Source organism: Corvus cornix, chromosome 10, assembly GCF_000738735.6.
Source record: "Corvus cornix cornix isolate S_Up_H32 chromosome 10, ASM73873v5, whole genome shotgun sequence".
In the NCBI taxonomy this organism is placed as follows: Eukaryota; Metazoa; Chordata; class Aves; order Passeriformes; family Corvidae; genus Corvus; species Corvus cornix.
Genome location: NC_046340.1, coordinates 18836761 through 18859773, shown reverse-complemented (window position 1 = coordinate 18859773; position 23013 = coordinate 18836761). Strand labels below are relative to the sequence as shown.

The 23013-nt window shown below is 60.0% G+C and overlaps 2 protein-coding genes across 2 annotated transcripts in view; one reads left to right on the top strand and one right to left on the bottom strand.

Annotated features, from left to right (window-relative positions):
* Window positions 1-4722: 4722 nt before the first annotated feature.
* Window positions 4723-15044, bottom strand: UBL7 (ubiquitin like 7). Its single transcript, XM_039557813.1, is given in 16 exon segments — window positions 4723-4875; window positions 4999-5153; window positions 5458-5580; window positions 5732-5899; window positions 6511-6560; window positions 6744-6877; window positions 8110-8167; window positions 9381-9465; window positions 9586-9668; window positions 10225-10344; window positions 10794-10880; window positions 10883-10922; window positions 10924-10998; window positions 12059-12222; window positions 12471-13960; window positions 14967-15044. Coding segments are annotated over 14 exon segments (2805 nt in total). The 5' UTR covers window positions 13951-13960; window positions 14967-15044; the 3' UTR covers window positions 4723-4875; window positions 4999-5015.
* A 133-nt stretch (window positions 15045-15177) lies between these two features.
* ARID3B (AT-rich interaction domain 3B) overlaps window positions 15178-23013 on the top strand; it is a 29391-nt gene continuing 21555 nt past the window's right edge. The window contains exons 1-2 of the mRNA XM_039557615.1: window positions 15178-15282; window positions 17533-18163. Coding sequence (XP_039413549.1) covers window positions 17609-18163 — 555 coding nt within the window. The 5' untranslated portion in view covers window positions 15178-15282; window positions 17533-17608. The remainder of the gene's footprint in view (window positions 15283-17532; window positions 18164-23013) is intronic.

The following is a 23013-nucleotide window of genomic DNA, read 5'->3' as shown; positions in this document are numbered from 1 at the left end:
CTCCAAGCTGACCAGCGCTCATCAACCCGAGCGGAGGCTGCTCAGGAAAAGTCAGCTCCTTCCCAGCTGACCTTGGAGCGCTCCAGTGCTTCCAGCAGCGTTATCTGTCTCGCCAGGAAGGGAGAGACAGGGCAAGAAGGGCCTCGTCCTGCTCCTCCTTCCCAGCGCGACTCCTGGGAGCCACCCCGGGCCCGGTGGCTGCAGCGCCTCTGAGCCTGGTGACACCGGGCTCGGCAGCACGGGCACGGCCCCGGGCCGTTCCCTGGGAGCTCTCCATCTCATCCCAGCAGGATGTCGCCATGTGCTGAGCCCCATTTTCCCACTGGGCTGGGCAGGGAAGAGCTCCCCTTTCCTCCTGCGTCCCATCTGCCTTTCCCGGTGCTGCCCGTCAGCTGCTTCCCGGTGCCTGCGGGGCCAGCCCGGCCCCACAGGGCCCGTTTGGGACCGGGATTGCAGCGGGGTGGGAGAGGAAAACGGGAATGAGGGTCAGGGCGGGGGGAGAGCGGTGGCTGTGAACCTGCCCGAGCAGACAGCAGCTGGCAGGAGCTGGGGATGATTAAATGATGTGTAACTGAGAATCCTCGGGGGTCAGAGCGTTTAATGGCAGCCAGCTCAGCCCCGGGAGGGGATGTGGAACAGCGAACAAGCGCGGCAGCACGGAGGGAACGGCTCTGGAGCGTGCGGGGCTGCCTCAGCTCCAGCGACATCAGCGACAACGCTCTTCCTGGCTGTCCTTGTCACCTCTGGCTGCCCCAGTGGCCACAGGCACCCCAAAAGGAACCCTCGAAGCTTTCCTGGGACCCAGGAAGTGCCGCAGCTCCTCCTTCCAGCTGCTGGGCAGCCTTGGGACCTACGTGGGGCCACTGCCCAGGACTCCTGGGGTGACCCAGAGGCCACAGCTTTACCTGTCCAAAGGGAAACGTTGTGTGGGGTCTGTTCCCAACACCCCACACCCAGCCCTAAAAGTCCCCAAACCTCAGGCAGATGCTGGAAAATCTCTTAAAAATGGGGTTTTCTCTGCTCACCCTGCTCCAAAGTTTTGCTCCAGTCTCTGTTCTGGGCCACTGCAGGAAAACAAGGAACTCTGGCTCCCTTCTGATGCTTTTATGGCTCCTGGAGTGGAACTCCACAGCTCAAACTCAACACCTGAATTAATTCATCGCTGCTGAACTGCCGCTCTTAAATCAGCGAGGCATTTACTTCAGAGATAGAGGGGGGGGGAAAAAAATCCCTCTCAAAGGGATTTTGGGACACATTTATGGATATTGGAACACTATAAATATAAAAGGGAACATAAGGAAATAGGAGTATTCTCACAGGGTGACATTTGCAGTCCATTTTTGCTTTCACCAAATTAAAACAGTTGCCTTAAAACCACCCTGGTTTTTATTGTGCCTCACGTGGGCTCTCAACTCTGTAACCTTAAAAGGTGCTTTGAGGGCTGAAATCAGAGCTCCTTTTTTGTCACTTCCAACAGGAAAACGGTGATTCACGTCAGGAAAGGGACCAAAGCCCACAGGACACGGCTCACGGGGAAGCTGCACCGTGTCACCTGCCCTGCCTCTGGGCTCTCACCTCATCAGCTGGCCCAGAATCAGAAAGAGTAACATCAAAATGTCATCATTGCCAAGAACACCTCTGTCCCCCTCTTATCCTGCCCTTTCCCACAGCCTGTCCCCTCCCTGAGACCTCTCAGCTCACCGAACCAGCACAGAGCTGGAAAAGGAAGAAAAACTCCCATTTTTGGTGTGTTTTGGCCTTTCCTACAAGGACAAAGCTGGGAGCAGCCAGGAAACCACCGAGTCCTCTGCACGGAAAGAAAGTTGATGGGCAAAGGCTGTACCAGACAAATTCCTGCTGCTGTTCCTGCTGGATGTACCTGCCAGGCTGCCCAAGCAAATCCTGGAGCACCGGGCAAAGTCACCTTCACCAGTTTTCTGGGATTCATGTGCCAGGAAGGAGCTGGGGGGGCCGAGGTGTGGAGCCCCAGGGTGAGAGGGGGACAGACTGGGAATCTTCAGAGCTGTGTGGCTGGGGGAGCAAGGAACAAACGTTATTTCCATGGAAATCTGTCCAGCCTGAGTCCTGTGACCTCAGAAAGCAAGGCTGAAGGGGTGAAACTCGGCTCTGCTGCAGGAGGGCAGCCACACCCCACCAGCAGGGATCTGCACGGGAACAGGGAATGGCTCCCATCGCTCGGGCTCCCTTCCCACAGGGAATGGCAGAGGAAGGGGGATGTGGGTGAGGCACTGCAGAAGCCACCTGGGAGATTCCACTCTGTCTCTATTCCACCTTTTTGCTGGAAAATTAACGCCCCCCCAACACCCCTCTGCTCCTCACAGAGACAAATCAGCCCAAAATGAGGGAGATGAGGAGAAAAAGGCCTCCAGGAAAGCAGAGCACACATGGTGCAGAGCCCAGCCAAAGCCCCACCCCCTCCAGGTGTCCAGCGAGGGTCAAGCACCGGGATGAATAACAGGATTATGGAAAACACGGGAGGAAAAGCAGCTGCTCCCATCCATGCTGCTGCAAACACCCGCCGTCCCTGCTTCCCCGGGCAGCCCCGCTGAGGCCACGAGGCAGCTGAACCAGGAGCTGCTCTTTGATGTCAGAAACAGAAGGTCCCTGCTTACGCTGGGGAACTGCAGCCTGACCTCCTCCCTCTTGTGGGGTCAGCCAGCGCTTCCCAGTCTGCTCCCAGTAAAGCCTCAGGCCGTGGATGCTGGGCTGGCGGCCAGAGCACGGGCACAGGGGCGGGAGAGGGATAAACTGAGACGCAGCCAGAGCAGATCCACTCACTCTGCTCCACGCTGGGAGGAAGAACCACGGGTGGGGCAGGAGGAGGGGAAGGTGCCAGGGCAGAGGCACTAGGGATGGAGCACAAGGAGCAGGCATCAGTTTGCTCCTGCTGTGTCCTGTTCAGCCACTCACAGTTGGTGACAGGGACCTTAAAGCCATCCCATCCCACCTCCCACCACACCAGTGTCCAGCCCAGGGATCCAGGGGCAGCCACAGCTTCTCCGGGCACCCTGTGCCAGGGCCTCGCCACCCTCCCAGGGAACAATTCCTCCCTAATATGCACCCTAATCCTATACTTTAAAGCCTTCGTTCTGCTGCTCCCTGCCCTTGCAAAGCCCCACGGGCATCACCTCCGTGTGCCAGCACCGCTTCCATGCGAGCCTGGCAGCGGGAGCGTGCGGCTCTGGGGCGGGCGGGAGGCAGGCAGCGCTCACCTGGTGGCTGCAGAGCCGCTCCCAGCTCCCTCTGAGCTCCCCCTCTCCTGCAGGAGCTGCTGCAGCAGAGCTCCCGTTCCCCCCCAAGCCGTGCAGGAGGCAGCGGAGCCTCTCCCCCTCCCTGCAGCTCTCCCTGTGCCTGAGCACGTCTCTGCCGGGCGAGGGAAGCGAGCGGCGCCCGCGTCGTGAGCGGCAGCGCTGCCAACTTCTCCTCTGCTGCAGCCAGTGCAGCCAGGGAACATGCCTGAGACGCTGCTCCCAGCCAAGCCCTGCCATTTGGGAAAGGAATCGGGGAAAAGTCACTTCCAGCCCAAAAATCCAGGCAGTTCTCAGCTCTCTGGGGGCGTGGGGAAGCAGAAATAGCAGCAAAAATGGCTTCGTACCCAAACGCAGGTCAACGGGGGGATCAAATATCCCAGGAGCGACACGAAAAACACCATTTTGGGACAGCAACGAGCCCTAAATTGAGAATTAAGGCGGTACAGGAAGGCAAAGCAGTCCTAGAGCAGCTCCAGGAGAGCCTGCAAACGCTTCCCAGCTTTGGGCAGGAGCATCTGCGAGCCGGCTAATCCGCAGTTATCCCGGGAGGACTGGGGGCTGGCAGCAGGGCTGTCTCCCCTCGCAGGGAAGGGAGGGAGGATGCCGTGCATATGCTCTCTCCTGCCCCTGCAGAGCCAGCAGCCAGGGCTCCGGGGAGGGGAAGGGATTAATCGGTTTTGTTACACATAAAATCCACCGAGCTGCGAGTGCGTGCCGAGGGCAGGGGCCTGGCAGGGCGGCAGGAAGGCCATTGATGTCCATCACATCTTATCTGCACAAAAACAGCCCCTCCCTCCCTCCCTCCCTCGGGCATTAATCCTCTCTCCTCTCGACAGGATTAAAGCCTATCAGTGCAGGGCTCCCCGGAGAGAACAATCCTGCATTTGCTGGGTGATATCGAGATGGTATCAGTGAGGATCACAGAGCTTGCAGAGGAATTAGAGGGCAGCACAGGCAGCCCGGAGGTGAAGCAGGAGAGCGTTCTCTGCTCGGTGGCATCTGAGGAGAACCCGCTCCCGTTTTCATGCCTCGTTAATCCCAGCGCTGCAATCGCAGCGATGCCAGGCCCAGCTCCAGGCCTGGCTTGTCTCAGCTCCCACTGACTGCAATTACAGGCAAACGCCTTTAATTGGCTTTGCAGCCCGGGCCCTGGGCAGCTGGTGGCACCTGGGATTAGAGGGCACTGGAAAGCACTGGCTGCAGCCAGACCGGGCTGTGTCAGGGGCACTTCTCCAGCTCACGCTCAGCCCTTGTCATTTCTTTGTCACTGTCACCTCGTGGTGGCCGTGCCCTCACCCCTGTCAGCTGGCAGGGCAGTGCCCGCTGCTGAAACCAGCGCCTCCCACAAAGACAGAGCTTCTCCTGCAGTTCCAGTCCCCTTCCCGCCGCGGTGGCCTCGGGGAGCTGGAACGCAGCCCGGGACGGAGCACAACCCACACAGCAGGCAGGGCACTGAACACGGTCCATTTAATGCAGGGGGAGCACAGGGAGGGCCACCAGTGAAACCACGGGGCAAGGATGTGGTGACAGGCCAAAGCTGCAGAACCGGAGGGGCCACATCTCTCCAACACCGTGCTGGACAAGTCCTGAGGCCTCGTCCCTGCTGGCAGACGGAGGAGGCTGCAGAGAGGGTCTGGAGCTGCCCCCAGTGCAGCAAGGAAAGGAGCATCCCCCTGCACAGAACCAGCCCGAGGGATGGCACAGCTGCTGCCTCAGCGCTACTCACCAGTCCAGCAGGAAGATTTAGGGGGCCCCCCCAGCAAAGATGAGCTCCAGGGCAGCCTGGATGTCCCCTCCGGTGGCCTGCAGGGCCCGCAGGCTCAGCTCGTCGTCGTGTATCCCCATGTCTCGCAGCTGCTGCAGCTGGGGCTGCCACTGGCTCTGCTCACGGCAGGGAGGGGAAGTTCAGGGGGATGTGAGAATCCAAGCAGGAAAACCAGCAGCCTTCCCCACTGCCCACTTCAGCCAGCTCCAGCCACGCTGCTGCGTGCAAACAGCTCCTGAAAGCTCAGGGTGAGGCTGCCGAGTCCCCAAAACCACCAGCCCTCCATCCCAGTTCCACCCAGCACTTCTGCAGTGTCTGTGATGTCCCTTCCACGCTCATGTCCTGCCACAACAGGCAGCTGGAGAGCCACCTCCACCCTGTGCCAGTGGGATACGGGGCTCCAGGGGCTCTGACACTGACCTGGAGGCTGGGCTGCCCTGAGGCCTGCAGGGCGTGTTGGAGGGCCTGGCTGAACAGGTCGTTGGTGATGGGTGTCCCTGACTGGACACTGGATGACATCGGGGATGTCCCGGAGGAGTGGCCCTAGGAGGAGGGAGAATTCCAGGAATTGCTGACTCCAGGAACCAGCACCTGCAGCATCCCCCCAGCCTCAATCCCGTACGGGAGGGAGCTCCTCCATGAGGGAATGAACCCCAGGTGCCCAGCCCCGAGCAGGACTGGTGCTGGCTGTTACCTGGGTGCCCGGTGTGGGGGTGTGGGAGCTGCTCTCGGGGGTGCTGGCCAGGGCCAGGGCGGTGGCCAGCTCGCTCTGGGTGATGGGCCGGGGCCCCGCAGCCCCCGCGTAGCCCAGCGAGGCCGGGCGGGAGCCGGACGTGCTGCTGGAAGGGGTGGACCTCGTGCTCTGCGTGGAGGGAGAGAAAAGCAGCAGCTGTGAGGTTGGTGTTTGTGTCCCAGTCAAACCGGGCTCCTTCCCACGGATCCCTGTCCTACAAAACCCAAAACTCTCAAGTGTGGAACTTGTGAAAGACAAACATGCCAGAGCGGGATGTGCTTTTTCCACAAAGTCAGCTGTGGAAACCAGCAGGAAACCTTTCAATCTACCATCCATCAGCCTCAAACCAGAGTGTTACTAGCCTGTAACGGAACAATTCCCTGTCAACAGGCACTTTTTTGACCCAAATATCCAGTTTTTCTCACAGAACCCTTTGTCCTATGGAGAGGAAGACCGCAGAAGGGCAAGGATCAACATTCCCACGTTCCACCCTCACCCAGGCACAATTTGGCTACGAGGGCGTTTCCTCTGTTTCATTTTCCTGTTGTGTGCTCAGCACTGAGGAAAACCCTCTCCTGAGCAGCATGGAAGCAGCTAGGATCAATATGTTTGTCTCCACGTCCCCCTGGGGAGCCAGAGCAGCTCGTGCTGTTCACCAGACGGGAAGGGAAAAGCCTGCGAGTCTCAGGGCTACAGATTGCAAGCTCCAAAGAGGTGCTCCAGCCAAGCTGGCTGCTTACCTGGTGGAAATCATCTTCATCATCAGAGAGCCCCTCAAAGAGAAAGCCACCTGCAGCAGAAAGGGGAATAAAAGGATGTGGCAAACGGGCAGGAAATGGGAACCAGATGTGAGAATCCTGCGGAATTTCTGGCTGAGCAGGCAGGACAAGAGGCCTCAGCACCGAGTTCTCCTTCCAGCCCAGCCATTTGGGGTTCCCTGAGCGAGCTGCAGGTCCTGCAGGTCCCCACGTACCTGGCATGTCCCGGTAGGAGCCCGAGGCCATGGCCCGCGAGGACGTGTCTGGGGCTGGCAGGGGGGTGCTGCCCGCCACCGAGTGCAGCACCAGGACGATGGCGTTCACCAGGGCAGGGTGAGCCGGGATCAGCCTGGGCACAAACGGGGCACGGGTGAGTTGTGTGCAGGGGAACCCAGAAAGCAGCCCTGAGAGAGTCGGGGCACTGCCACCCCACTGGCACCGGGCTGCTGGCTGCCCGGCACTAACTCCTCCAGGCAGCCAGGGATCCTTCTGGAGCCAGGCTGGACCTGGCCTTGGGTCACCAGGGATCCTTCTGGAGCCAGGCTGGACCTGGCCTTGGGTCACCAGGGATCCTTCTGGAGCCAGGCTGGACCTGGCCTTGGGTCACCAGGGATCCTTCTGGACCTGGCCTTGGGTCACCAGGGATCCTTCTGGAGCCACCTTGGACCTTTCCTTGGGTCACCAGGGATCCTTCTGGAGCCCATGTTGGACCTTCTTGGGTCACCAGGGATCCTTCTGGAGCCCATGTTGGACCTTTCCTTGGGTCACCAGGGATCCTTCTGGAGCACATGTTGGACCTTTCCTTGGGTCACCAGGGATCCTTCTGGAGCCACCTTGGACCTTTCCTTGGGTCACCAGGGATCCTTCTGGAGCCCATGTTGGACCTTTCCTTGGGTCACCAGGGATCCTTCTGGAGCCCATGTTGGACCTTTCCTTGGGTCACCAGGGATCCTTCTGGAGCCCATGTTGGACCTTTCCTTGGTTCATCAGGGATCCTTCTGGAGCACATGTTGGACCTTTCCTTGGGTCACCAGGGATCCTTCTGGAGCCCATGTTGGACCTTTCCTTGGGTCACCAGGGATCCTTCTGGAGCACATGTTGGACCTTTCCTTGGGTCACCAGGGATCCTTCTGGAGCACATGTTGGACCTGGCCTTGGTTCACCAGGGATCCTTCTGGACCTGGCCTTGGGTCACCAGGGATCCTTCTGGACCTGGCCTTGGGTCACCAGGGATCCTTCTGGAGCCCATGTTGGACCTTTCCTTGGGTCACCAGGGACCCTTCTGGAGCCCATGCTGACTTTTCCACAGTTCTCATCTCCCACGTGCTCTCCTGGGAGCAACTCTGCTGTGAGCAACCACATCCAGGTCTGAACCCACGCTCTGGAGGCGATGGTGGCCCTGCCTCCCACCAAACAGCCTCTGGTTGAATCCCAGTGGTGGATCCTCCTTCCTGCTGCCGAGCAATGAGTGTCCCAGCCTGGCAGGCAGGAGCAGAGCTCTCTCCCACCCAGAGGGAGCAGCTGACACACACAGGGGGACAAAGGCACTGCTGAGTCACTGCCCCAGCCCAGGGCACTTACGTGTCCAGCATGCTGGGGTCTGCAAACACAGAAAACAAATCCTTGTCCTGAAGGACTCCTGGAAAAGACCAGGAAAGGCAGTGAGACAGGATACAAGAACCAGGAGCCAGTCATACAAAAGGCACAGGGACAAATAGGAATTGTTTTTCAGGAAGTGAATCATGAGTAAACACCATAAATACTGTTATTGTTTCTCTGAAGCCTTTGTGTTCCTGGGAAGGCTCTTGGTCACAGCCACACACCCAAGGGATGGGGCTTTTCCAGCAGATCCTCTGGGAGCTCCACCTCAAGGGCAGGACGGAACCTGGCCCCCAGCTCCCTGCAGCCAGGCTGTGACTGCATCCCAAACTCCACCTGCCTCAGACAGCACCATCCCGGAACGGGTTGGGCTTAATGAACCATTTTGTAGCACTTTGCAGCAGGGAGGAAGCATCCATCCCTCCTTTCCTGAATCCCGCTGAAGCCAGAACCCATCCCCATGGAGAGAGCATCCATCCCTCCTTTCCTGAATCCCGCTGAAGCCAGAACCCATTCCCAAGGAGAGAGCATCCATCCCTCCTTTCCTGAATCCCTCTGAAGCCAGAACCCATTCCCAAGGAGAGAGCATCCATCCCTCCTTTCCCTGATCCCTCAGAGTCCATCCCCAAGGGAAGAGCATCCATCCCTCCTTTCCCTGATCCCTCAGAGCCCATCCCCAAGGAGAGAGCATCCATCCCTCCTTTCCCTGATCCCTCAGAGCCCATCCCCATGGAGAGAGCATCCATCCCTCCTTTCCTGAATCCCGCTGAAGCCAGAACCCATTCCCAAGGAGAGAGCATCCATCCCTCCTTTCCCTGATCCCTCTGAACCCATCCCCAAGGGAAGAGCATCCATCCCTCCTTTCCCTGATCCCTCAGAGCCCATCCCCATGGAGAGAGCATCCATCCCTCCTTTCCCTGATCCCTCTGAACCCATCCCCAAGGGAAGAGCATCCATCCCTCCTTTCCCTGATCCCTCAGAGCCCATCCCCATGGAGAGAGCATCCATCCCTCCTTTCCCTGATCCCTCTGAAGCCAGAGCCCATCCCCAAACATTACCAACAGAGCACAACTGGCACCTGAGCAGTCACTGACTCTTACGCTCCACAAAGGGACAGAAAATGAGAGTTTTTTCCCAGACAAGGGGAGCTCTCCTGCCTCCCTGTCAGGAATTCAACCCAAATTTGGCTCTCTCCCTTCTGCCCGCAGGAATTAACCCTTTCCTCAGACCCTCTGGATCACAGCTGGACTCACCCAGAGCCACGGGGTCGCTGCTGAGGCCAGGAGTAGCCACAATGATCTGATCCAGGGATTCCTTGTTTCCCAGCATCTTGAAGACCTGCCAGGGAAAGCAGAGCAATCAGGAACGTCAGCCAGCCAGACCCCAGTGTGGGGCTCTCCCCAGAGGGAGGGGACAGCCAAATTCCGCCCCGGGAGCAGAGCAGGGAGCCCCACTCACGGCATCTCTGTAGGCAGGGCTGCTGTGCAGGGCAGTGTGCAGGACACGGAATTCCCGGACGGCTGCCACCTTATCCACGGGCTCTGAGGGGGGGGGAAACACCACAACAAAACACAGCTCTGCCTCTGCCAGCCCTCACAGCCGCTTCCCAGCCCACCGGCACTTCCGTGCTGCAACAGGGATTCTTCAATATCCTTAGATTGGGTGCAGTTACTGCAGAGTAACGACTCACTGCACTCCGAGATCATAAAAATATACAGGAGTATCCTCCCACACGTGCCGTGACGGGAATGCCAACTCTAACTCCTCTTTTTGTACAGTCAGGCACAGCAGGAGCACACACCAGCCTGCTCATCCCTGGGGCTTTGCTCCAGATTCCCTGGCAACGCCCTACAATGGATCACAGGCAATTAAGGAAGGGATGATCCCTCTCCACACTGTGCAGCTCATTCCTTAACTCTTCTGTCAGCAGGAAAATTAACACCTATGCGCTGGCTGCTAGAGGTGGGGAGTTCCCAAACAAGGGGATTCATTCCCCTGGAAACCTCCACAGGAGCGAATCCCGAGAGAAGCTGTTCCTCAGTCCCTTATAAAGCACATCCCAAGGAGATCCGAGGGGTAATCCCCACAGCTCATCACCTGGTTTCTGGTCAGGCTCAGGCCAGGACTTGCGCAGGACATGGACAGTGGAGCCGGACTGGATTCCATAAAAATCCAGGGTCTGGTCATCCCTCAGCTTTCGGCCACAGTAGATCAGGTCTGGGGGAAGAAACACCTGCAGATAAACAGCTGTGGCTCTCTCAGAACGGGCTGGGGGTCTCTAGGTGTGACTCAGAGCCCTGGGGGCTATTCAGCAGCTGTAGCTGCTCCAGCTGGCCAGGGAACAACACAGAGAAGTTGTGGAGCTGAGGATCAGGAGGGAAATCATGGAGCTGATCTAGAGGAGGAGGCAGAGTCACCTTGTGCGTAAGAGCCAACCTCCCAGCTCTCATGAGAGACCTCACAAGGACACAGAGCTGTTGGGAAGCCCAAACACTCCCTAACAAGGGCGTTGCCACGGCTGGAGCACCGTGCTCCCAAGGAAACAGGGAACGAACACCGAGCCCTCCCAGCAGCAGCATGAGGATGTCGCGTCCCGGCCGCGGCGAGGACGGGCCAAGGGTGTCCCCAAGCGGCGGGACGGCGCCAGGCTCCGGCGGGGCACGCACCGATGAGCTCGGGGTCCGGCACGGATTCCTGCAGATGGCCCGTGATCAGCTGCTTGAGGTGCGAGATGCTGCAGCCGCCCAGCGGCACTCGCCCAGCTCGGTCTCCGGCAGGCGCAGGATGGATTTGGGGGGCCAGCGGCTGCTCCGCCAGCTTCACGGCGATGTGCACTCCGGCAGGGCCATGGCAGCGCCGGGAGCCGCAGCGCTGCGGCGGGGGCACAGCCGAGTGAGAGCCCACACACAGCGAACGCTCGCGGCTCCGGCGCCCGCAGAGCCCCGGGCTCAGAGAGCCCCAGCCCCGACATCCCCCGGCCCCAGCCCCCGATCCCTTCGGTGCTCAGGAGGGTCCCGGCCGTGCTCCCTGCCCAGATCCGACCTCCCCCTCAGCTCAGGAGGGTCCCGGCCGTGCTCCCCCAGCCCCTTCCCTCAGCTCAGGGGGATCCCGGCCCTGCTCCCCCAGCCCCTTCCCTCAGCTCAGGGGATCCCGGCCGTGCTCCCCCAGCCCCTTCCCTCAGCTCAGGGGGATCCCGGCCGTGCTCCCCCAGCCCCTTCCCTCAGCTCAGGGGGATCCCGGCCCTGCTCCCCCAGCCCCTTCCCTCAGCTCAGGGGGATCCCAGCCGTCCCCTCCACCCCGACCCAATCCTCCCCCTCAGCTCAGGAGAGTCGCGGCCGTAGCCCCCCAGAGCCGACCTCCCCCTCACCTCAGCGGATCCTGACCGTGTCCCCCTCCCAGACCCGACCTTCCCCTCAGCTCAGGGGGTCCCGGCCATACCCCCCTTAGGCCGCCCCTCAACTCAGGAGGGTCCCCCGGCCGTGCCCCCGGTGCTGACAGCGTCCCCCCACAGACCCGACCTCCCCCTCTCACCTCAGGAGGGTCCCGGCCGTGGCTCACACTCCCTCCCCGACCCCTCCCCAGCTCATGGGGGTCCCGGCCGCGCTCCCCCTCCCCCCAGGGCCTCCCTCAGCTCCGCGCTACCTCACCCCAAGGGACCGGAACCGGAAGAGCCGCTAGCGGCGCGGTGCGCGCTGGGAAATCGAGTCCGGCAGAGTAGGCGGTAACAGCCTCCGAGGCGGAGGCGCTGCTGATTGGCTGGCCCTGCCACGACCAGCCAATGGGAGGGGCGGCCGAGGGTTTAAAGGTGGGAGCGCGGCGAGGGGCGCGCGGCTCCGCGGGATTCCCCGCCCCAACAGCTTTTAATTAACGCTCCCTCGGTAATTACGCGGCTGCCATCCCTCCCCCGTGGGCAAGCAGCTCCAGTAGATACCCCGTAAAAGCAGGAGGGCCCAGCTGTCCGAAGCTGCCCGCTCTTCAGCACTATCTGCTGCTCTATCTCCTCATCTTCTCCCAAAAAAGGAGAGGCCACTACCCCAGTGACCAAACCCTGTGCCAAGGCGCCAACTTTTTCTGACAAGAAGAGCTGTTTGTGTTCTAAAAAAAGCCAAGTTACCATGAAAGTCCAGTCAGGCTGCAAGAGCCACATTCCAGGCACGCTTTGCTCCCTTAACAGCTCTTAAAATGGTCCGAGCAGCAGCAGGGGCCGTGATGGGATTTGAAGAGAATTTAGAAAACAAAATTTGGGCTAAGTTTTAACTTCAGGCCGGGTTGGAGTCCAAAACCTTTTTTTCCACCCCCCCCCCCCCCAATAACTCTTTGCAGCGAGGGGATAGAGAACCCACCCTGAAAGAAAGCAAAAGCAGCTCTTCTAGTGTTTAAACCTTGGAAGTTTATTTGTTTTCCTACAAAGGAACCTAAAGGTGACAAACCTAAAGGTGACAAACCTAAAGGTGACAAACCTAAAGGTGACAAACCTAGCTTTAGTGTCATCCTATCCGTGTTACACAGGGAAAGGGAACAACCCCTCCGCCTGCTTCCAAGCCCCGGAGAGCCACGAGGAGGAGGAGCCAAGGGAGAACTACAGCCTAGGGCCATTAAAATGCACATCACTAACCGGTGCCTCAACACAGGAATCAAACCAGGGGCTAAGGAACGGCGGGACAAGGCCGGTCCCACACGGCGGGAGGTCCCTCTAGAGCACTTGCGATGGACGATGGAGGGGCCGGACTCGTCGTACTCCTGCTTGCTGATCCACATCTGCTGGAAGGTGGACAGGGAGGCCAGGATGGAGCCGCCGATCCACACGGAGTACTTGCGCTCGGGAGGGGCGATGATCTTGATCTTCATGGTGCTGGGGGCCAGCGCCGTGATCTCCTTCTGCATGCGGTCGGCGATGCCGGGGTACATGGTGGTGCCCCCCGACAGCACGGTGTTGGCGTACAGGTCCTTGCGGATGTCCACGTCACACTTCATGATGGAGTTGAAGGTGGTCTCGTGGATGCCGCAGGACTCCATGCCCAGGAAGGAGGGCTGGAAGATGGACTCGGGGCAGCGGAAGCGCTCGTTGCCGATGGTGATGACCTGCCCGTCGGGGAGCTCGTAGCTCTTCTCCAGCGACGAGGAGGAGGCGGCCGTGGCCATCTCCTGCTCGAAGTCCAGCGCCACGTAGCACAGCTTCTCCTTGATGTCGCGCACGATCTCCCGCTCGGCCGTGGTGGTGAAGCTGTAGCCGCGCTCCGTCAGGATCTTCATGAGGTAGTCGGTGAGGTCGCGGCCGGCCAGGTCCAGGCGCAGGATGGCGTGGGGCAGGGCGTAGCCCTCGTAGATGGGCACCGTGTGGGTGACGCCGTCGCCGGAGTCCATCACGATGCCCGTGGTGCGGCCGGAGGCGTAGAGGGACAGCACGGCCTGGATGGCCACGTACATGGCCGGCGTGTTGAAGGTCTCAAACATGATCTGCGTCATCTTCTCCCGGTTGGCCTTGGGGTTGAGGGGGGCCTCGGTGAGCAGCACCGGGTGCTCCTCGGGCGCCACGCGCAGCTCGTTGTAGAAGGTGTGGTGCCAGATCTTCTCCATGTCGTCCCAGTTGGTGACGATGCCGTGCTCGATGGGGTACTTGAGGGTTAGGATGCCCCTCTTGCTCTGCGCCTCGTCCCCCACGTAGCTGTCCTTCTGCCCCATGCCCACCATGACGCCCTGGTGCCGGGGCCGCCCCACGATGGAGGGGAAGACGGCGCGGGGCGCGTCATCCCCCGCGAAGCCCGCCTTGCACATCCCCGAGCCATTGTCCACCACCAGGGCAGCGATCTCCTCGTCCGCCATGCCGCCCGGCCTGCGGGCAGAGGGACAGCGGGGGGTCACTCCCTGTCTGCGGGGGACAGGGCAGTGACAGCATGGCCACGTCCCCAGGGAGCCCCAGCAGCAGTGCTGAGGGGCCCTGTGAATTAGGCCCTGAGAGGTCTGCGTTTTGAGGGTATAAATATCTATTTATTTCCTCAAAACACATGTAGAAATAAATGCAGTCCCTGAGAGCACAAGCACAGGTCTATGCAAGGTGTCCCTGCCCACGGCACGGGGTTGGAATGAACGCATCGTTAAGGTTCTTCCAGCCCAAACCATTCTGTCATTCCCACTCCTCTTCCATGGATCTGAGGGGACCAGCAGGGAACCCCCTACACGGCCCCCATTTACCACAGCCCTGAGGGAATAAAGGTCTCCAGCACAAAGCACCATCCCCCTTCCCTGCCAGGGCCCCAAATCTGCCCACCCCGAGGGCCTGAACGCACACAGGGGAACCCGTCATTTCACCCCCAAGGCCGCAGCAGGGGATCCCAACCCCACCTGGTGTCCCGGGAATCCCTAATCCCACACTCAGAGCCTGAACAGACACGAAGGGAACCCCTAACTCTCCCTCAAGGCCCCAAGAGGCGTGAGGAGAGCCCCTAACCCTGCCCTAAGAGGCCAAACAGACATAGGGGGGACCCCTAATCCCCCCCGAAGGGCCCCTAAACCCTCCCTGAAGGGCCTAAACAGACGTAAAGGGACCCTAACATCTTACCCGAGAAACGGACCCCTAAATCCTCCCCTGAACACCCAAACATACACAGGAGAACCTCTAAAGCCCCCTGAGAGACCCTTAACCCCACGCCGAAGGGCCAAAGAGACGCAGGGAAGCCCCCTAAGCCCACCCTCAGAGCTCGAACAGAAATGAATAGATGCTAACCCCCGCTCCGAGGGACCCGTAAGCCCCGCCTCAAAGCCCAAGCAGACACGGGGGACCCCTAAACCCCGTCCCCGCCGGCCCGTTCCGCGCCGGGGGTGCCCCGGGCTCCGCTCACCCTCACGCGCTCCCTCAGCCCCCGCCTGCGCCTCTGCCGCGACTGCCGGGCCCGCGCCCCGCGCGCGCTTTTATACCCGCCCGGAACCGGAAGCCGCCCGCGGCGCGCTCCTGATTGGCTGCCGCTTTCCCTCCCCGCCGCCGCCCGGCCGCTTCCGGGCCCGCCGTTCCCGAAGCGGCGCGGGCGCTTCCGCTGCTTCCGGCCGGGCGAGGAAGGGGCGGGAGGGGGGAAGGAAGGGAAGAGGAAGGGAAAGGAAGGAGGGAAGGAAGGAGGAGCTGAGGCGGCCGCGCACGACCGGCGGGACCCGCCACGGGAGGTAACGGCGGGGAACCGGGCGGGGGGGCCCGCAGCGGTTCTGAGGGGGGGCGGGTTGGGGGTCGCGCCCTCGTATTTCCGCCTGAGGGAGGGGTCGGAGCCCTCGGTCATTCCCTTGAGGCGGGTCCCCGTAAAAACGGAGGGGGGGGGGAGTCGCTAATGAATTATTGCCGGCCTCCCGCAGCCCTCGGTTGCTGCTCGACTCCGGCTTGAACTCTTCCCGCTGGTTCCCGCTGGAAAAGCCTGGCACCCGGGGCGCCGCGGGGTGAAAGGGCTCGTCAGGGGCGGGCACGGAGCGGCTGTGCACGGAAAGGGCTCTCGCAGGGGCCGGGCGAAGCTCGGTCCCTGCCCTGCCCTGCGTGGGGGGAGAGGCGCAAGGAGCGGGGCAGAGACGCCAGAGGCGAGGGACGGTCGCCAAAAAGCAGGGCAGGGCCACCGGGAGCGGGCGAGCATCCGCGCTGAGGGCTGCGTGAAGCGGCCTGGAAACCTGCGGCGTCCCGCGGGTTCGCTCCCGCTCCAGGTGTCAGCTCAGACTGTTCCTGCCAGCGCGCTTCAGCGGGAGCCGCTCGCCTCCGTTTGGCCTCAGGACCGGCTGTGGGCTCGCCGCCCCCAGTCCCGGGCAGCCCCGCAGCCCCCCTGCCCCAGCTCCGTGCCCGAGCCGCAGCGAGCGCGGCTGCCGCATTCCTGGGTGCTGCTGCCGCACCTGAGCCGTGTTTGCTCTGCTGCTCCCGGCTCATTGATCAGCCGCCGGCTCCCCGAGCTGTTCCCGTGTGCCCCCGGAGCGTCCCCCGGGAGGGGACAGGTGACGCCGCGGTGCCACAACACCCAAACCGGGGGGGTTTGATGCTTTGTGAGCTGGTTGTGCCTTCCCGAGGAGTCCCGGGCTCTTCCCAGCTGCCGGGGAGGGCGGGATGTTGCTGCTGACATGCACCCCGCTAATCCCCTCCGTGCCGTGGCACTCGCAGGCGGTGCTGCCCCGCAGGTAAACTCTGCTTTTCGGGGCTGGGCTGCTCCTTTAGGGAAGGGTTTGCCCGGGAAAAAATGTTCCCTGTTATTTAGGGAAGAGAGAGGGAGGGGAAAATGGGTTTGGCGCGGAGTGCTTCATCCGAGACGCGCTTTGTGAGCAGCTAGGGATGCTCTGGGGAGCCTGGAAGTTGTCCTTCGCTTGGAAACCTGCTGCCTGGTAGGTTATTGGTTGTTTTAGAGCAGAATCCCGCCCGTTTTGAACCGTTTTTTAGCAAAATAATCCCCTTTTTCCCCGAGTGTGTAGCCCCGTGCTGGCTGTAGATGGGGAGGCGGGAGGTGGCAGGAGCTCGGGGCTTGTTTGGGGTTGGATTTTCCTTTGTTTCCCCAAGCTGGCCGTATTTTGATAGCCACCAACCCTGAAGGGGCAGCAAGTGGGGTGTGTTTGATCATCTCTTCCCCCCGAGGAGGACAATCTTTGTCAGCAGGGCCCGTGGGGGACACAAAGTCCAAACTACGCACGGTGATTTTAGCGCCCGGGGATTAACGGTGCCGTCGTCTTCCCAGGGTTTATCCCGAGCTCTGCTTCCAGCCGGGGGCTGTTCTGTTGGTCTTTGCTCAAGTGCTGGCTCAGCAGGTCAAAATGGAGAGCTGGGAAAGCTCCCGGGCTCCTCAGGCTGGGAAAATTGAAGGGAGGACACGGATGGGGCTTCAGATGCGCTGGAAACTCCGGGATCCTGAGGCTGGAGCAGCTCGGTGGTCAGCGGGCTTTGCTGTGCTCCCATCTCCATCTCCTTGGCAAAAAGAATGCCTAAATACATTTACTTTTAGTGTCTGAAGTGGCAAGGATTTAGCCATGGAGTGAGAGCACAGAAGAATTTAGGGATAGCCCTGTGTGGCAAATCCCTGCCTGGCTTTTATATAAATATGGTCAAGCTCATCCTGGCTGTCTCCTTTTAAGGCAGTATTCCAGGAGCACCAAATCCTAAGCCTGACCTTTCCACAGTAATGATTTAGGAAGCGTGGAAGGCTTGTGCCTGGACAAAGGCATTTGGGATGGTGTCTTTGGGGCAGAGCAGAGCAGCAAATGTGCCCGGCTCGAAAATACAATTAAACAGTCTGAAAATTGAATGGAAGTTGGAGCCCGAGGCTGTTAAACATGGAGCTGATTGTTTCACGGTCTCCTGCACAGGAAAGAGCCCTGGCTTTGCACTCTGTTTGTCCCCTTCCTGGGGAAAAGATGAAAGCGCTCCGTGTTCACACGCACACCCGTTTGTCTCCCCGGCAGATCCCGCGCGTCTCCCGCGGCCGGGCCCCGCTCGCTGCCGGATCCCGCCGGGGCTCCCAGCCATGCGCACGGCGGGATGAAGCTGGAAGCGGTGGTGGAGCAGCTGCAGAAGCAGCAGCAGCAGCAGCAGCAGCCGGCGGTGCCCATGGATTCCCGGGAGCGCCGGGAGCCGCAGGTGCCGTTCCCGCCGCCCTTCCCTCCGCAGCCCCGCGCCGGCCCGGCCGGACGCGCCCCGGGGACGTCGCCCGCTGTCCCCCTGGCCAGAGCCGCCCCTGCGGCCGCAGCCGCCCGGCCCTTCGACCAGAGCAGCAGGAACTCCGAGGAGGACGAGGAGGAGGACGACGACGAAGAGGAGGAGGAGGAGGAGGAGGAGGATGAAGAAGACGGCGCCGAGCTGGAGGACGGCGCGGACGTGGCCGGCAAGGAAAGCTGCTCTGCCCTCAAGTATTTCCGAGCTCCCAAAGTCGCCCACCCCAACCAAAGAGTGGCCTCTACCTCCAGCCCCGTGCCAGCTGTGGGGCACCCGCGGGGGGCCCAGCAGGGCAAGGAGGAGCAGGGCAAAGACTCTGCCAAGCATTCCGGGTCCCCGGCGGCGCGCCCCGGCTGGCGCCTGGACGAGCAGCTCAAACAGGTCAGTGCCAGCATTCCCTGCTCCCAAAAACCACCATTTCCAGCCAGCCTGAGGAGGTTTTAGCCTGGCAAGGCCTTGGAAGTGCCTTGGGAGGCCGTGCTTCCCTGGTGTGCTCTCTTTTCTAAAGAGACTCCACCAGAACTTGGCTTTGTGGATTTCCAGCTGGCGTAGAGGAGCCCCCGCTCTGGGAGAGCCTTTGTGGGGAGGGATCTGTGGGGCTTCCCAAGGGAAGAGCCTGGTGGTGTCGTCATTTTAGGTGCAGACACTTCCCTGCTAACATCTCACCCGAGCTAGTTCTCGTCAGACCTCTGGAATTCAGGATTTCTGGGCAGGCAGGGAGATGTGCCCTGATCCTGGGAGTCAGAGCCACTTTATATTCCACGTGTGGGAAGGAAGGAGGGAAGGAGGGAAGGAAGGAGGCAGCTCGCTGCTGCCTCGTAGGAGGTTAATTCCATGTTTGCCTGCAGCATTAGTACTCCTTGCAGCTTGGTGCCAGGGGATCATGGAATGACTTCCTTTGTGGTGAGCGAGTATTTCGGTATATTCCAGGCCTCTGCTCCTCCCCAGCTGTTCCTGCAGAGCAGGTGGGTGTTCCCACACCCGTGCACGTGGCAGGAGCTCCTCAGGGAACGGCACTTGGGCTGCTGGGGCTGTAAAACACCCAGGGGAAGCACTTGCTGCTGGTTTTTTCCTCTTGTGTTTGCTTCACCAGAGGGGCTGGGTGGAGGAGAGGGAATTGCTCAAGCCTCCTGCAGGGAAATGAGGTGGGTTTGTCGGTCAGGGGCCATTGCCTCAGAATTTACTGGATGGGAGTGGTGAAAACTTCCTCTTTCAGGGCTCTGGGTGGGGAAAAGGAGGCAGGGCTTGGGTCTTAAGGGATGGCTTTCTTTAGAAAGCCAAATAAGCTCGGCTTAGGGCCGGGGCTGGTTTTGTTCCTCGCCCAGCTGGCGCTTCTTGCTCCTGATCTCACTGGTCATTCTGGCAAGGCCATGAAAGCAGCCAGAGCTGGGCTTGGCTCGTGTGGAAGAGGGGGGAAAAAGCGGGATAAAGGATCGTTGTGCAGCTGGCGTGGTGTGCTGTGGCCCGTTCCTGCGCTGATGGAGTGTTCTGGGGGGCCACAGCTTAGCCTGGTTCAGGCCACGTTCACCTGGGAGCCCAAAGTGCCCAAAGCTCCAGGAAAAACGGACACAAAACCACTCTTGCTGCTGTGTTCATCTGCTGGGGAGGCAGGGAAAAGCGGGAATCGGACCCATGGACACCGAGTTCAGGAGTGGGTTATAAAGGAAGAGCTGTGGCAGCTCTGGGAAGTGGTGGGAAAAGGTGGCAGGAAAAGGGCACGTCCCCTCCTTGTCCCAAAGCGTTGTCCCCTGGCACAGCAGGTGCAGGTGGAGTGGCTTTGGATCCAAGTGGCACTGCTGATTCCCAGTTCAGAGCTGGGGAGCACTGGGATACGTGGGGAATAAAGCAGAGGGCCCTGGCGTGGCAGGAAAGGGGGAGGATTGTGTGGGGAGCTGTGGGCTGGCCACTTAATTCTCTGGAATTTTGAATTCCAAGGCATATTTCGAAGGGATGAGCTGTATCCTTTCCTCCCTGTCTTTAACAGGCAGAAAACCCGGGATAAAACGGGGAAGTGCCTGCATTCTCCAGTTCGCTCCCAAAATTATTCCTGAATTCGTCTTTTTAGCTTCTTGTGGCAGTCCTGCTCCAGGAGTATTCCTGGCATGCAGAACGCCCGGTGCTCGTGGAACTGGGAGGGGGGGAGGAAAAGTCACTTGATTTCTCCTCTGGAAGCCTTGGGGGAAAATGTCCCTTGGGAGTGGGAGGCTGGGATTGCCTGGGACACGGAGGTGGCGGAAATTTGGGAGCCACCAGGAAAACGAAGCCGCTTCAGCCCCACCCCAGACAGGCAAGGAAGTCATTGTAGGACAAGGGTGCAGGCAAAAGAGCTGGCTCAGTTCACGGCACAGGGAATCCTGTCAGCTCAGGGAGCGGAGGAGCTTGGCCAGGAGAAGGAATTGCTGCTGGGGGGTTGCTCCGTTTGCTCCTCCAAGCCTCTGGAATGCCCTGAAATCCATCCCAGCTCCTGGAAAAGGGCGCTGGGCGCTGCCTGTCTATGGGGAAAAGTGAGGCTTTGACTCCAGGGCTGTCAGAGGTGGCGTTGGGTGGCTGGGGAGGCGCTGGGCCCTCATCCCGTGGGTGCTCCCGTTTGCTGGGAATGCCGCTGTTCCCTGGGAAAAGCAGGGGCTCGGTGCCGCTTCTTCCCGTCCTGCTGAGGCTGGTGCAGCACCAGCACCAGCGGTTCTGTGGGGAATGTGAGGATAAATCCCAGATTTCCAGGCCTCAGCTGCTTCTGGATGCCCTTTTCCGAGCATCCGGGAACGCTTTGTGCCCCCGTTTTTGGGGACGTCTCGGGGCAGCTTCCCAGAAACCAAGCGGGCACTGCTTTGGGAAAAAGCCTGACCTAAACTTTCACAGAGGTCACGCTGTTTATTAAGATAAGTCAGCTTAAAATAATTGCTGTGCCTTTGCTGCAGGCCCCGGGAACGAGCGGCTGGGATTCCATAACCTGAGGTATGTGCCTCGGGATTGCTCAGGAGAGACCCCTTAATCCAGGAGGGGGAAGGTCCCCTGGGAGGAAAAGGGGCATCTCACACGGGGCTTTTTGCCCCGTGGTTGTTTCAGGGCCTGGTTCAGGGTTGGATTTTTCAGTCCTTTTGTGTGCCACTGGGTATTTTCCCTTTGGTGCTGCGGTGGGAGGAGATTCCTCGTCCCCAGCTGACAGTAAAGACCTGGTTTTTCTTCTGCTTGAATTCTTCATCCAAGCCACTTGCTGCTTCTCCTGAAACCCCTGGTTTAGGTTCAGGGGATTGCCCCCAGCTCTTCACCCCCAGGATTCCATAGGTGAGTTAGAGGTAGTGGCTGGGGCTGGATCTGGAGGCAGGAAAAGGATCTCGTTTGTATCCCGGCTCCCTTTAGGATTTCTTCAGGTGCCACACTTATTTATAGCAATAGTGGCAGCTTGTCTCCTTCAGTGCCAGTTCCCAGGAGTTCAGGCTGGAGGCAGGAGCTGGAATGTGTTGTTTCCTTGCACTTGTGTTCTTCTCACTCGGGGGTAAATCGATGACTCCAGGCTGGCACCGAGATCCCTCTTCCTACCCCACACAGATCTTGGCATCAGGTCTGGGTGGATTCCTCTGAGTCTTTGGGAGCAGGAGGCGTTCAGAGAGCCCAGCTTTTCCTCAAGGATGAGGAAGCAGGTTCCTGTTTGGTCATGGGAACACATGAAAGGAACTTAATAAAAAAAGGTAATTAATCGGTTAAACTGCAGCCCTTTCCTTCCCTTCCCTTCCCCATCCTCCCTGCCATTCCTGAAATCACTAAAATGTTTTCAAGGGCTGCCTTTGAAGCTGGGGGCTGTTGAATTGAGCTCTGTTATTAGGAAGGCTGGGAAGGGTTGATTCCCATTCCAGGGGAGCTGGTGTGGGCAGTAATTACCCCTTGGCTCTCGGTGCCTGAGAACTTGCAGCTCGGGGCAGCAGCCCTGATCTTATCAGGGTTTGTACTACAACAGTTTTCTTTCTGAGAGCATCTGTTTCACTTCCTAAGGCTTAACTCTGCCCACAAAAGGAATTTCTGTGGATTCCCTGATAATCCCGAAATTGCTGCCCCTGTCCCTTTTCATTGATTCAACCCACGGGGCAGGGGAGGGGTTTCCTTGGACCTTCAGGTGGGTATTCCCGCAGATTCCTGGCCTGAAGCCTCTGTCCGAAGTGAGGAGGTGCAGAAGGAGTCTGGGTTTCGTGGCAGAAGGTTTTAATTCCCCTTGTCTGGGAGGTGTTTGTCCTGCAGGGCACGGGAAGTGTTTGTGGTCTCCTGCTCCATCTGCTCGGCAGCTCAGGGTTAACTCCGGCCTGGGATTGGAAACCAAAATTGCTCTGGACATCTGAGCTTCCCTCTAATCAGATATTCCAGGTGGTTAGGGAGTAATCCCAAAATAGGGCTGGATATAATTGCTGCTGAAGCTTCCTCGGGGGGGCTCCGGTGGCTCCGAGGTGTCCGAGGTGTCCCTGCCACAGGGAGGGCTCCAGGCTCTGCCAGCAGCCTGGCAAAGCTGGGCAGCCTTTCCCAGCCCCTCAGCCTTCCCTGCCAGCCTCTGCATCCAAGCTTTGGGCACATCCAGAGCCACTTCCAGCACCTTTTCCCGCGAGAGGGCAGAGAAATCCCGAGGGCCGCTTGTCCCGCACCAGCGACTTCCCTGGATGCAGAGGCAGCAGGGACTGGCAGGACTCGGGGCAGGGAATTCCCGGCCTCCCTGAGCAGGCTTTGCTCCTTCCTGCCACTCCTGCCTGGCTTCTCCGAAGGTCTGTAATTCCCTGTGGGATATATGGATTTCTCCTGCCACTCCTGCAGAGGAGGAACTTGGTTTTCCGAGTGGGAATGGCAGGGAAGCTGGATCCCAGGCTCCTGCCCAGCTCTCTGGCTGGGCACAAGGGATTTTGTGCTGCATCTGGAGCACCTCTCTGGAGTGCTGGAGTCCCTGCTGGGAAAGGGCCTGTTCCATGGATCAGTGCAGCTCGATTCCCTGCTGCTGGGCTGGCATTCCCTGCTCTGCCCCCAGGCCAGCCCCTGCTCCATCCCTGCACCCCACACCTGCCCCGGGTTGGGCGAGGAGCCCTCTCCTTCCCCCTGGAAGTGGGATAAACCCTCGCAGCCGCAGCAGGAGGGGGCTGCAGCTGCCCAGAGCCCCTCAGCTCGGGACACTCGGTGTCACGCCAGGTGAGGGCCATTCCTGCTGCTTTGGTGGACATATGGCCAAAGCCTGGTGGCCTCAGCTCCCCGTAAGCTCCTTT